Here is a 15,089-nt window from a genome sequence, read left to right on the forward strand (position 1 = left end):
CCTGGTCCTGCCCACAAGACTTAAGCTTGGGTATATCCCATGCTTGGATTCTTTTTAGCAGCGCACAGAAGTAGTAGCATTGGCTTATCTGGACGGTCTTCTCTGTGGACTGCGGGGAGAGTCCAAACCTGCCCTGGCTTTGGGGTCCAGGTTTGCTGGATTTGTATAGAAATACATGCCTTTATTGAAAATTTTCACAGCCGGTAGAGCAGAGAGAGAAAAGGCATGTTTAGTTCAATCAGTTAACTCAGTCCCTATGACAACCGATGACATTAACCCATGCTTGGACTACCCGCAGCGTACAAAGAAGACCGTCCAGGTAAGCCAGCTCTACTTCATCAGTACACATGGTTTTTAAATTTTGGTATGGGTAGAAATCTAGTAGTAGTTATGTGTAATTGGCCACAGGAAAAACACTTTTATTCTGCGGGTTGGTGAGATAGAGGTTAACCTACTCTACAGCAGTAATGATGACGTGTTTAGCTCACTTTTAATTTTTGATCTTCCATAGGCTGTGCTGAAATCTCAATCTGGGTCAGGGATCATCAGAATACTAACCCCCCACGTTTTTTTGGCCTTGAAGAAAAGAGACAGATGGGAAAAGAGACCAAATATAGACTACAAATAAATGAATTAAAGATGGGTAAAAGCAGATTACTGCTGCAGATTTTTCACAGATGAGATTACTATTTGTGCTTTGTTTTGCATTGGTTTTGACTCTGTTATTTTGAGGGTAGATTTCTTGAGAGGGCTCCTTTTCAAAGATTTAGGGAGATATTTACGTATTGTTTTTCTTTTGTTTTGATTAAGTTTGTTTGGGAAATTATGTTTGTATTCTTTTGTTTTTTTATTTTGTTCCTGATCTTTTAAATAATACATGTTTCATATTGCTGAATTTTTGACTATAATACATGACCCTCTCCAACATGAGTTCCAGTTCATTGCTTTTATATGTATGAATGTAGATATATATATTGATAACAATAAAATGGGTTGCATGTTGAAGATAGGGATTAGATGCATAATGCAACCGAAACAGGTAACACCTTCCTGTCTCCCGGTAGAATTCCCTGTTTAGAAGCTCAGCATAAGGAGATACATTTGGGTTGTAGCTTCCTGTTGCATGGTACTGCAGTATACATAGCACGCGGCTCTACAGTTTGCATTCATTTTTAACAACTTGTATGCGAAACAGCTTTTTAGGTCATGAAAGTGATTTCAGCTATCTAATGGCATAACATTTTTTTAAAGCTTGGAAGTAGTGCAGTGAAGAGGAATGTAGTAAAAAAGATGCATTATTGATGTAAAACAGATTTTTTTTTTCTTTCAGAAGCACCATCTGGGCATTTCACATTTGTAATATTTCTGCAAGCATATGTAAACTGGCAAGTGAAATTTAAATCAGATGCCAGATCATTACATTTGCCAATTCTAAATTTCAAGAAGCAAAGAGGTGGTGTAGAATGCTGTCTTAATAAAAGAACTTGATAATCTTGTGAAATACAGACAGAGAAAATGAACTGCAACCTGAGGCTGGTCGGCCTGCAAAGGTGCACATTTCTTTAGTATCACTAAGAATCATATTATAAATCTTTTTCCCATGGATATACTTTTACTATAAAACCATTACTTTAAAAAATACATGCTGAAGTTGTATTTCCCAAATTAAACATTCTGGGTTATACTCTTTGTGAATACAGTGATACCTCGTCTTACGAACGCCCCTTCATATAAACTTTTCCTGATACGAACCTGGGGTTTATGATTTGTTTGCCTTGTCTTAATAACCATTTTCGTTTTACGAACCCGGTTGCATGGGCTCTCGTATTGCGTATGCGTTCTCATACTGCGTGTGCGCTCTCTGACTGCCACAGGGATTCCCCTGCCTTGTCACTGCCAGGATTTCCCGTTTGATTACAGCCCCTGCCGGGATTCCGCAGGGGGGGGGGAGAGCCGCGCCTGAACCTGGAGTCTGTTTAGGAGCCACCGCCTGCTCAGAGGAGGAGAAGCTGCAGCCACCACCGCCGCTGCAACCACCACTGTGGGAGGAGCTGTGCCAGGCTCTGAAGTTTGCAAAAGTTTCCGCGCCTCCTCTGTGGCCGGGAGGCTTGGTGGGGAAGGAGGCCATGTTTGGGTGTGGGAGTCCGGGCCCCCTCCCCCACCTCCAGCCTCCTTGCACCCTTGGCCTCCCGCCACTGCCCCCCGCCCACCTGATCCACCCCTCTCTCCGGCTTTCTCCTCCGCCTCCCGCCTTGAGGTGCAGCTCCTCCTGCAGTGGTGGCTGCAGCGGTGGTGGAGGCTGCAGCTTCTCCTCCTCCTCTGGCCGCTAGTGAGGATCCTGGCGGGCAGCTTCAAGCGGCCCTCTTGCAGCCCCTTTGCTGACAGCGCTCCCAGTGAAGGGACTGGGAGAGGGGCGGGGCAGGCGTTCCCGAAGAGCTCGGCGAAAGCGCTCCCAGCGAAGCGGTTGCGAGAGCGCTTTCTCCGAATGCCAGCAATAATGGGCAAAAAGGGTGAGTTTTGGGCTTGCACGCATTATTTGCTTTTCCATTGATTCCTATGGGAAACATTGTTTCATCTTACAAACTTTTCACCTTACAAACCTTGTCCCGGAACCAATTAAGTTCTTAAGATGAGGTATTACTGTATTAATATGCCATTTCTTTCCTTGGACAAGCAAAGAAGCCATACATCTGGAGGGAACCAGTTTGGGAAAGGTTGCCTGAAAGAATAACATATCCTATTCTGGATGCTTTTATTGTTGATGGAGCAGTAGGGAGAGTGTTTCACTCCTTGGTAGATGATAGTACTTAGTAAAAAACCTCTCATCTTTCTTATACCTTATTTGATTGATGTTTTCATGGGACATCCTGATTACCAAAAGTATCCATTGGTTGATGGATGTAAGAGAAGCTTCCATCAGGGAGAATTGAGATGGAATTAAAAGCTGATTTTAGATTATTAAAAACAATGAATGAGGAGTTGTCCATGTATTTTCTGTTAAAAAAATGCAAGATCAATGGTTCATTGATCCATTATATATTTATCCTCTATAAATCATACTTGGTCATTTGACAGGAATTTTTTCAGTTTCAGCCAGTCCACCAGCAAAGCAACATATAGCTAATTAAGTATACTCATTACTCAGATGGTAATGTAGGGCAGAGGTCCCCAACCTTTTTTGCACCAGGGACCGGCTTTAAGCTAGACCAGTTTTCCATGGCCCGGTTGGGGGGGGGGAGAAGTAGGACCTTCCTAACTCCCCCCCCAGCCAAAATCACAAAGCCAGGCAGCCCCCAGCCGCCAAAGGAGCCTCCTGATTCTCCCCGCCCTTCTGTCCCGCTCATTGCCCGTGTCTGGCAGAAGCTGCTGCCCGAGTGCTCTTGGCCGGCGGGATTCAAAGTGCTGGGGTGGGGGGGTGTCCCGACAGCCCCCCCACCCCAGTGCTTCGCCTCCCGCTGGGACACCCCCCACCCCAGCACTTTGAATCCCGCCAGCCAAGAGCACTCGGGCAGCAGCTTCTGCCAGGATTCAAAGTGCTCCGCCCCCCTCCCAGCCTCTGGGCCGCCGCTCAGCTGTCATTTTGTAGACTCTACAAAATGTAGAGAAGCGAGAAGCGGAGGAAGAGCTGGATGCTGGAGGTGGCGGAGGAAGGTGAATGCGGCCAGGAGGCTGGGAGGGGGGCGAAATATGGGAGGAGAGAGGCAGCCTCCACGCGAGCTCTGACCAGGCGCAGGGCCACGGAGCTAGCTGTCAGCAGCGCCGCGGACCAGCTGAAAAACCCCAACGGCCCGGTCCTGGTCCGCGGATCGGCGGTTGTGGACCTCTGATGTAGGGGATATGTACCATTATCTATTTTGGAGATGGAGTAGACTAGTTCCAGTGGCTTTTAGCTCAGAATGTGTTTTTGATATGGATAAAAAGGGAGATCAGAGCAGAACCCTACTAGTCAATATTTTTAATATAGGATAGTGTTTGGTCACTTTCCCATACTTCAAGTTATTAGTAGTTTCAAGATCTCTCATTAAAGGATGGGGGGCCATGGAGGAGTGTTATACCCAGTTTCAGTCAATAGGTTGAGAGATCAGGAAACAAGCTATGAAATGTGCTACAGATTCCTATTTGGTAGCTGGAATTATAGCCTTCAATTGTTGGTCAATCAACTGGATTTTGATTGTGAAAAATTGGTTAATCTATCAGCTTTAAGAGCTATTTTTGTAATTCTCCCCTAACAAAAATGCATTTTTGGTCCAAGTATCAGTGGACCTTCTCCTAGCCCAAGAGGGAGATTTTAGGAATGGTTGGTGCTTATAAAATCTTGATATACAACTAGAGCCTTTGTTGGCTCTAGGGTTGATAGCAGATGGCACCAGAATTTAGAGAATTCACAGGGGACCATTTAATCCGGTATCTGGTTTGAAAACCATGGATACCCTCTTGGCTCCCAATATTAGCTGAATGTGATAGTTACAGTCCAGGTGGAGCAATACATGAAGATGATCAGTCTGGCTTTTAATTTGTCTTACTAAGTAAATCATGTGATGTCAACATAAAGTTGATGATGCATAACCTCTGGGTATCCCATATGTGAATTTTCCCCCTGTAACATCATTCACAACAGCTATTTAATATGCAGAGCTGAGGGCCCCTATGTGCCATGTGCCAAGAGTTTTCAAGTCCCTAGAAACTCTTTATTGTCTTTTTATTACCTATATATCTCTCAGAGAAGAATACAGTAGTCCCTCGCTATACCGCGCTTCACCTACTGCGGCTTCACTTCATCGCGGGTTTCTGAGGAAGTCGATCGGCAGATTTAAACAGCCCACCGAACTCGATCGGCAGGTTTTAAAAAAAAGATATATATCTAAAATTGTAAATACTGTATTTAAATACTGTATCTAAAATAAATACTGTGTGGGAAGGGTTTATAAACACTTAAAACAATGAAAACTTACCAAACAATTACAATATAAATACTTAAATAAGTACTATCAGTCAATAAATTCCCCATCGCGGATTTCACCTATCGCGGCCAGGTCTGGAACGTAACACCAGCGATAGGTGAGGGACTACTGTAACAGAATAATGGGATAAGACGAGTGACGTCAAACTAACCACACCCATCCTGGGCCCCCGAAGATCAAACACAATCCTAATGCAGCCCTCAATGAAATTAAGATAGACACCAATGTCCTAGTCTAAGGAGAGGTCTAGTTTTTTATCCATTGCTTCTTGTTCTGCCTTCAGGAACTTTGTGGCAGCCCCTTAGATATTGGAATACAGTGATCCCCCGATTATCGTGAGGGTTCCGTTCCAAGACCCCTCGCAATAATCGATTTTTCGGGATGTAGTGGTGCGGAAGTAAAAACACCATCTGCGCATGCGCGCCCCTTTTTCCATGGCCGCGCATGCGCAGATGGTGTTTTTACTTCCGCACCTGGGAAGACCCAGCAGCTGAGGAGCCGCCTGCCTGCCCGCTTGTCCGCCGCTTTTCAGCTTGTCCGCCGCTTGTCCGCCGCTTTTCAGCTTGTCCGCTGCTTTTCCGCTTGTCCGGCCGCTGCTTTTCTTGTCCGCCCGCCGCTTTTCCGCCGCTTCTCCGGCCGCCGCTTGTCTGCCGCTTTTCCGCTTGTCCGGCCGCTGCTTTTCTTGTCCGCCCGCCGCTTGTCCGCCGCTTGTCCGCCGGCCGCTTGTCCGCCGCTCTGGGAGTTGAAGACCCAGGGAAGGTTCCTTCGGCCGCCCAGCAGCTGATCTGCTCGGCAGCGCAGTAGCAGCGAGGAGCCGAAGATGGGGTTTCCCCGTTGCCCACGCAAAGGGAAACCCCATCTTCGGCTCCTCGCTGCTACTGCGCTGCCGAGCAGATCAGCTGCTGGGCGGCTGAAGGAACCTTCCCTGGGTGCCGCCCGCCGCTCGAGAGCAAGAGGGGGAGAGATAGAGAAAGAGAGAGAAGGAAAGAAAGAGATGAGAGAGGGAGGAAGAGAGTGTGAGAGAGGAAGAAGCAAGATAGAGAAAGAGAGAGAGAAAGAAAGATGAGAAAGGAAGGGAGTGACGTCATCGGGTGAAAAAAATCGCGATATAGCATTTTGCAAAGATCGAGATCGCGAAACTCGGGGGATCACTGTATTGCTATCATGTTGCCCTTAGTCCAGTGATGGCGAACCAACATGCTGAGCTCCAACATGCACATGTGTGCCGGTGAGCTGATTTTTGGCTTGCACAGAGGCTCTGGGAGGGGAGGGGGTTTGGCTTTCAGACAGCCTCTGTGGGGATAGGAAAGGCATTTTTACCCTCCCCCAGCTCCAAGGAAGCGAAACATGAGCCTACTGAGCCCACTAAAAGTTGGGAAACAGGCTATTTACGGCCTCCGGGAGGCGAGGGAAGTTGTTTTCGCCCTCCCCAGGCATTGAATTATGGCTGTGGGCACTCATGCATGTGTGATAGCGCATGTCCACGCTCTTTCGGCACCCAAGGAAAAAAGGTTCGCCATCACTGCCCTAGTCCTTCTTTTTCCTCCCTAGACATAGCTCCAAGAGAAAAATCAATCTCAGATTGAATAGAAGAATAGTTTCAATGATTGAACAAGAAAAAAGATCCAAAAGATCCTGGCTAAATCTCCAAGATCAAGATATAATAATATAAAGTTGCACTATTCATTTCCATCTGGCTTAAAGTGGCTTCCATGGTGGAAGACCCTACTTTTGATAGACCCAAAAGAGCCACATTGGAAATTCCTAATAAGCATATTAACAAAACACAATCTTTCTGAGAGACTAATTTTTGGACAGACAAAATAAAATTAGAACTATTTAGTAAGTCACAGTGGATATGTTCAAAGAAGAAAAAAACAACACTTTTAAAGAAAAGAATGCCATCCTTAATGTGAAACATAGAAAGCTCCATAATGTTATGGGATTGCTTTGTTGCCTCTGGCACTGAGTGCCTTGAATCTATGCTAAGACACAATGAAATCAGAAGAATTATCAAAGCATTCTGGAGCGAAATATAATACCTAGCGTTAGAAAGCTCTGTCTCAGTTTCAGGTCATGGGCCCTCCAGCAACATAATGACCCAAAATATATATTTAAGAGAAGCCAAAATGGTTGAAAACTAACATTGGATTGTTTTAATGTGGCCTCTTATGAATTCTGATTTGGATCCAACAGACCAGAGGTAGGCAAAGTTGTCTCTTCTATGATTTGTGGACTTCAATTCCCAGAATTCTTGAGCCAATCATGCTAGCTCAGGAATACTGGGAGTTGAAGTCCACATGTCATAGAAGAGCCAACTTTGCCTACCTCTGCAATAGACCAACTATGAAAAGAGCTGACACTCACTATTGAGAGAAGGAATCTTCCGAATATAAGAAAACTGGAATAATTTGCTCAATAATGGGTCAAATTGCCAGGCGAGAAGTCTCCTTCAGAGTTGCAGAAAGCACTTGATTGTAGTTATTGCCTCAAAAGGATGTGCTACAAAATATTAGGTTAAAGGATATTAATAATTATGTGTCCATGCCATTGATGATTTATATCCCAACTTTTTACCTAGCAGGTAGTCAATAATATTTTTCCATACTACAGGAACTGTATAATAATCACATAGAAGATATTTGTTTATACATATATAAGATATATACATATATCTTTTAGCCCATTTATATGATAATATATCTTTGTATATGTGCAGTTGATAGTTAGAACTTATGGAATTTAATTTATCTTTTTCTCGAAGGTAAAGAAGCAACTTCTTGTCATCTCTATTTCTAAATTCCAATTTCACTTTGGATTTGAGGAGACCTTAGCTGGCCTTTAGAATTGAAAACAATGGTTGGAAATTACTTTGCTGCCGTTTTACCTCTAAGCTATGCTTTCTAATTCTTTGATACAGGAAAAAACAGTTTTGATTTTGTTTAAAACCAGAAAATAGAATATGTACGCGAGGGAAGCAATATAAAATTAAATAGTGTATTCACAATTGCCAAACCATAGTCTAGTTATTAGGAACTTTTGTAGGTGTGTGTGTGTGCCTTTGAATTAGTTTTTGCCTCCTAATGACCATCTGAAGAAGTCCTTGAAGTTTTCTTAGCAAGGTTTTATGAACTGATTTTCAATTGTCTCCTTCCTAGGACTCAGAGAGAATGACTCGCTCAAGATCTTTAGGCTTCATGCCTAAAGTTGGACTAGAACTTGTAATCACCTAGTTTATAGCCTGATGCCTTACCACTACACCACACTGAACCTTATTATAAACATATTATATTTGCTTTATTCAAATCTCACTGGTCTTTGTTTCCAGTCCCAGTACAAGTATTAAACAGCAATGGTTATCATGAACAGGAACCCTGATGCATATACTATATTTTCACATTCATATCCTAAGATTATATTTAGAATCATGGTTTTAGTACTGTATTGGGCTGTAGGTACAAAAAAATGACAACCCACATGCAGGCCTTACAGTTTACCTCCCTGAATTGCTAGTTAAATATAAGTGACTCTATAAATTAAATAAATAAATTACAAAATTAATATCTCTCTGGGGTATGCATAGAAGTATATTCAAAATCAATGTTTGAAAACAAGAATCACTAGTTAATATAATAATATGCTAATTATCAAATAGAAAGATACAAATATTCCAGCTGATGTTTTTGTTGATATTATATATAATATATTCCATTATTCATTTTAATAAATCTTTATTATTTTTTTATATTTTGTTTGTGTGGACGTGCATGGTGTAAGCTGCAATAGGAGCATCTAAATTAGAAGACCAGCATCCGATCGAACACTTGTAAGAGCGCATTTTAAGACTTACAAAGTGGTGCTCAAGGCGGCAAGATGCGCGTATCATGCCGCCTTGATTGCATCAGCGGAATCCCACCCGGCCATTCTGTTTAGGGTGACCTACTCCCTTCTTAATCAGGGGGGAGCTGGGGAGCCCTTACAGAGTAGTGCCGAGGATTTTAACATGTTTTTCGCTGATAAAATTGCTCGGATCCGGGCGGACCTCGACGCCGATTGGATAACAGAGTCGACTGACAATGAGTCAGTCGAGGTGACTGGGGCCCGTACTTGTCCACCTGTCTGGGAAGAGTTTGATCTAGTGACACCTAATGAAGTGGACAAGGCCATTGGAGCTGTGTGCTCCGCCACCTGTTTACTGGATCCGTGTCCCTCCAGAAGGTGACACGGAGCTGTGTCCAGGAGATTGTCAATGCTTCTTTGGGGAGGGGGTCCTTTCCGGCTCCCTACAAGGAGGCACTTGTGCGCCCCCTCGTCAAGAAGCCTTCCCTGGACCCAGCCATTCATAACAACTATCGACTAGTCTCCAACCTTCCCTTTATGGGGTAGGTTGTTGAGAAGGTGGTGGCACTCCAACTCCAGCGCTCCTTGGAAGAAGCCGATTATCTAGGCCCTCAACAGTCAGGATTCAGGCCCGGCTACAGCATGGAAACTGCTTTGGTCATGTTGATGGATGATCTCTGGTGGGCCCGGGACAGGGGCTTGTCCTCTGTCCTGGTGCTTCTCGACCTCTCAGCGGCTTTCGATACCATTGACCATGGTATCCTTCTGCGCCGGCTGGAGGGGTTGGGAGTGGGAGGCACTGTTCTTCAGTGGTTCTCCTCCTACCTCTCTGGTCGGTCGCAGTCGGTGTTAGTGGGGGGTCAGAGGTTGACCTCTAGGCTTCTCCCTTGTGGGGTGCCTCAGGGGTCGGTCCTCTCCCCCCGCTATTTAATATCTACATGAAACCGCTGGGTGAGATCATCCAAGGGCATGGGGTTAGGTGTCATCAGTACGCTGATGATACCCAGTTGTACATCTCCACCCCATGTCCAGTCAACGAAGTAGTGGAAATGATGTGCCGGTGTCTGGAGGCTGTTGGGGTCTGGATGGGTGTCAACAGACTCAAACTCAACCCTGATAAGACGGAATGGCTATGGGTCTTGCCTCCCAAGGACAATTCCATCTGTCCACCCATTACCCTGAGGGGGGAATCTTTGACCCCATCGGAGAGGGTCCGTAACCTGGGCGTCCTCCTCGATCCACAGCTCACATTAGACAACCATCTTTCAGCTATAGCGAGGAGGGCGTTTGCCCAGGTTCACCTGGTGCACCAGTTGCGGCCCTATTTGGACCGTGAGTCACTGCTCACAGTCACTCATGCCCTCATCACCTCGAGGTTCGACTACTGTAACGCTCTCTACATGGGGCTACCTTTGAAAAGTGTTCGGAAACTTCAGATCGTGCAGAATGCAGCTGCGAGAGCAATCATGGGCTTCCCTAAGTATGCCCATGTTACACCAACACTCCGCAGTCTGCATTGGTTGCCGATCAGTTTCTGGTCACAATTCAAAGTGTTGGTTATGACCTATAAAGCCCTTCATGGCATCGGACCAGAATATCTCCGGGACCGCCTTCTGCCGCACGAATCCCAGCGACCTGTTAGGTCCCACAGAGTTGGCCTTCTCCAGGTCCTGTCCACTAAACAATGTCGGCTGGCGGGACCCAGGGGAAGAGCCTTCTCTGTGGTGGCCCCGACCCTTTGGAACCAGCTTCCCTCGGAGATTAGGATTGCACCCACCCTCCTTGCCTTTCGTAAACTTCTTAAGACCCACCTTTGCCGTCAGGCATGGGGGAATTGAGACATCTCCCTCGGTCTATATATTTTATGCATGGTATGTTTGAGTGTATGTTTTATTTTAAATAAGGTTTTTTTTAGTTTTTTCAATTATTTAGTTTTTTAATTATTAGATTTGTTACCGTATATTGTTCTTGTTATTGCTGTGAGCCGCCCCGAGTCTATAGAGAGGGGGCGGCATACAAATCTAATAAATAATGATAATAATAATAATAATAATAATAATAATAATAATAATAATAATTTAAAAATAAATGTAACATTCTGGTATTTGTGGTTTGTTTACTTTTAACACTATATATACCAATGGTTTGCTCAGCAAATCATAGTTATTAGAATCACAGATTAGCATTAACTTTAAATGCAGCCAATTAGACAAACCAAAAATAAAAATATATGCTTTATGTCAGACGTTCTCAACCTCGTGGTCCGTGGTCACAAAGAATATTTAAAGAGGATCCGTGGTGAAGAAAAGATTGACAACCACTGCACTCTGTACTTTTTCTTGAATTATTATATAATATTGTAACAGTGCTATTTGTACATTGCAGTGATGAAATGCAGCATGCTGATGTTTTAAAAGCAGCTGACATAACAAGGGGAAAGGAAATAGTTCTCATGTTAAAAGGATCATCAATAAGTAACAAGTTTGTTTGTGATGATGCAATAGTGTCCCCATATCAATGGGTACCAGATCTAGGATAAAACTTATACAGTAGTGGACAAAATTGTGGAAACTTTTTGAGGAAAGTGTACAGTATTTTTGAGGTTTGATGGCTTATAATACCACTTTTTTTTTAGTACTACCACAAATTATATATGAATGGAAAGATAATTTAATAAAGAATTTAATACAATAACATTTATGAAGGATTTGCTATTAGAATAGCACTTATAAAGAAGAAAAGTGAAACACATAGAAAAATGAGATATACAAAATTTTAATATCCTTGTACTCAAGGATATAAGGTGTGACTGAGTCTCCTCATACCTCTTCAAAATCTAGAAATGCCACCTTTGTTTTAAGTTTCCACCAATTTTTCTTCTAATTTCTTTATAACTGTAGCCTTGTTCACGTAATAATACTATTTTTATACGGGTTTTATGTGCTTTTTTCATATTAGATTTGTTTTCGCTAGATTGAATATTGTTTTTATTATTGTTGTGAGCCGCCCCGAGTCTTCGGAGGGGGGTGGCATACAAATCTAATAAGTAAGTAAGTAAGTAAGTAAGTAAGTAAGTAAGTAAGTAAGTAAGTAAGTAAATAAATAAAATTTTGCATTGCTTTCTGGGTGATTGGTCAACTCTTTGCGCCATTACTTTAATTTTATTACGTTTTAAAGCTCACTAAATGAAATAACACAAAAATACATGCTTCAATACATTACATCAATAACTGAATCCTATTATGCTAAAACAAGATGATACCTGATTGGCTCTTTAAACACTCCTACTCATTGGCTACAATCTAGATGAAAGAAAGCTACCTGATAGCAACCTAACCAAATTGTGCTTCTTTTTTCTGGTTATTTGGATATAACCTTTCATAGAATACAGATAATTGAACAAACCTTGTTGCATTTCATTCTTGATTAAATTATCTTTCTATTGATATATAATTTTATGATATTACTCTAAAAGAAATAGTGTTATTAGCCATCAAATCTCAAAAATACACTTTCCCCAAAAAGGTTTCCACATTTTTGGCCACTACAATATACCATATTTTCAGACTATAAGACACACCAGCGTATAAGACTCACCAAGATTTCAAGGAGGTAAATAAGAAAAAAAGTTTTGGGTTTGGGTTTGTTTGGAAGGCCTGCAGGGGAGCTCTTGGGAGTGGGGAGAAGGCAAAAACACCCCTGTTTTTGTGAAAAATGGCCCATTTTTCACCCATTCTTTCACAAAAATGGGGTGGTCAGAAGGTCTCAGAAGCCTGCAGAAAGCTCCTGAGGGCTGGGGGAAGGCAAAAATGGGGCAAAAAACCAACACAACACATCAATATTGCAAGCCACCCAGACTGATGATAACATTCTTAAACACATTTTTCTATCCAGGTTTGTTTAGATTATTACTTTTTGGAGCTATGATAGTACTCAGAAAGTTGATAAGGTTTATGATAAAGAATGGAACTAATGCTTTCTGGCTGTATAATAAAAACTATTTTATACATGGTTGAGTGTTCAAAATGACTGTCTCCAATTTTCTTCAGAATTTCCACAATAGGAGTTTGATCTGAGAAGCTTATCCATCATGCCGGTGTCTGGAGGCTGTTGGGGCCTGGATGGGTGCCAGCAGACTCAAACTCAACCCGGATAAGACGGAGTGGCTGTGGGTTTTGCCTCCCAAGGACAATTCCATCTGTCCATCCATCACCCTTGGGGGGGAATTATTGACCCCCTTGGAGAGGGTCCGCAACTTGGGCATCCTCCTCGATCCACAGCTCACATTAGAGAACCATCTTTCAACTGTAGCGAGGGGGACGTTTGCCCAGGTTCACCTGGTGCACCAGTTGCAGCCCTATTTGGACCGGGACTCACTGCTCACAGTCACTCATGCCCTCATCACCTCGAGGTTCGACTACTGTAATGCTCTCTACATGGGGCTACCTTTGAAAAGTGTTCGGAAACTCCAGATCGTGCAGAATGCAGCTGCGAGAGCAGTCATAGGCTTCCCCAGGTATGCCCATGTTACACCAACACTCCGCAGTCTGCATTGGTTGCCGATCAATTTCCGGTCACAATTCAAAGTGTTGGTTATGACCTTTAAAGCCCTTCATGGCATTGGACCAGAATATCTGCGAGACCGCCTTCTGCCGCACAAATCCCAGCGACCGATTAGGTCCCACAGAGTGGGCCTTCTCCGGGTCCCATCAACTAAACAATGTCGGTTGGCGGGCCCCAGGGGAAGGGCCTTCTCTGTGGTGGCCCCGACTCTCTGGAACCAACTCCCCCCAGAGATTAGAACTGCCCCTACCCTCCTTGCCTTTCGTAAACTCCTTAAAACCCACCTTTATCATCAGGCATGGGGGAACTGAGACATCTCCCCCGGACCTATTCAATTCAATTTATGTATGGTATGCTTGTACGTATGTTTGCTTAAATAATGGGGTTTTTAAATATTTTAAATTGTAAATTATTAGATTTGTCATGAACTGTTTCATTGTGTTGTGAGCCGCCCCGAGTCTACGGAAAGGGGCGGCATACAAATCTAATTAATAATAATAATAATAATAATAATAATAATAATAATAATAATCCTCCACCTGGACTGTGATTCCCCCTCCCAGCTAAACAACTTGGGGAAAAGAGAATTTCCCCCCAAATTAGGGAAGAATTATTATTATTATTATTATTATTATTATTATTATATTATTATTATTATTATTATTATTATTATTATTATTATTATTATTATTATTATTATTAAAATTTGTATGCCGCCCCTCTCCGTAGACTCGGGGAATCCATTTGGTGTAGCAATTAAGGTGCTAGCCCAGAAACCAGGAGATTGTGAGTTCTAGTCCTATTTTAGGCATGCAAAAGCACCTAGTTGATTGTGCCAGCCACTGTCTCTCAACCCAACCTACTGGTGGTGGTGGTTGTAAAAATAGGAGGAGGAAGGTGTATTGGCATGTTTGCCATTTTAAGTTGCATATCTTTTTTAAAAATCAGGATAAAAATCTAAACAAGAATAGCTATTACCATTTTTTAATGGTAATGCTACTGTATTAATATTAATGGTAATACTACTGTATGCCACTCAGAGGCCGCCTAGAGTTGGGCGGCTTAAAAGTCATATAAATTAAGTAAGTTAAATTAACATCAAGTAGCTTTAGTATCTTCTAAACATTAGGAATGAAGTACAGCAGAATTGTCTCCGAAATTTATGTGAAAGAATGAGATCTGCTTTCCTTTATAGCAGGAAGAAATATTCTCGGTGTTCTGAGAAATGTGAAAAATATAATATTTTAAAATCATGATTTTTTTTATCATCCTCTGCAGAGTATTGGGAAGGGATCTCTGTGGTGTATAGACCCAGAATACAGACAAAATCTTATCCAGGCTTTGAAAAAGACACCCTATCACCCATATTCCCATGTGTTCAGCACACCTCCAGCATCTCCTCAGGCATATCAAAGGTAAGAGAACATATCTTTATGGCAAAGTTTGTAAATCAGCTGTGTACTGACTTCAGGTTGTTCATTTGGTCAAATATGTTAAATCTGGAACGAATGTATACATGCAATTTTTAAATACCGTAAGTAAAATATAAGTAATGCATGATAAGTGGCCAAATGTGAATTGATTGGCATACTACCACTACTGCAAAAGTGAAGAGCCAGATCCAATTTTTAAAAAACATTTAGCAGTTAACTTACCATATAAGCTTTAGAATGTATTTAAAAGAATAAAATAGCTATTGGCCTCACAATTCTAAGATACCTCCAT

The 15,089-nt window shown here is 42.7% G+C and overlaps 1 protein-coding gene and 1 long non-coding RNA gene across 10 annotated transcripts in view; one reads left to right on the plus strand and one right to left on the minus strand.

The window, feature by feature from the left end:
• Positions 1 to 15,089, plus strand: part of FOXN3 (forkhead box N3) — a 195,152-nt gene that overhangs the window by 60,187 nt on the left and 119,876 nt on the right. For all 3 annotated transcript variants that reach the window (XM_070753696.1, XM_070753706.1, XM_070753713.1), the window contains exon 3: positions 14,643 to 14,779. In XM_070753696.1, the coding sequence (XP_070609797.1) occupies positions 14,643 to 14,779 (137 nt within the window). The remainder of the gene's footprint in view (positions 1 to 14,642; positions 14,780 to 15,089) is intronic.
• The window catches only part of LOC139168210 (uncharacterized), a 68,175-nt gene that overhangs the window by 52,350 nt on the left and 736 nt on the right, over positions 1 to 15,089 (minus strand). For all 7 annotated transcript variants that reach the window (XR_011559253.1, XR_011559252.1, XR_011559255.1 and 4 more), the window contains exon 2: positions 7,329 to 7,463. This is a non-coding gene — a long non-coding RNA (uncharacterized lncRNA). The remainder of the gene's footprint in view (positions 1 to 7,328; positions 7,464 to 15,089) is intronic.

The sequence above is a fragment of the Erythrolamprus reginae genome, chromosome 1 (assembly GCF_031021105.1).
Source record: "Erythrolamprus reginae isolate rEryReg1 chromosome 1, rEryReg1.hap1, whole genome shotgun sequence".
NCBI lineage: Eukaryota > Metazoa > Chordata > Lepidosauria > Squamata > Dipsadidae > Erythrolamprus > Erythrolamprus reginae.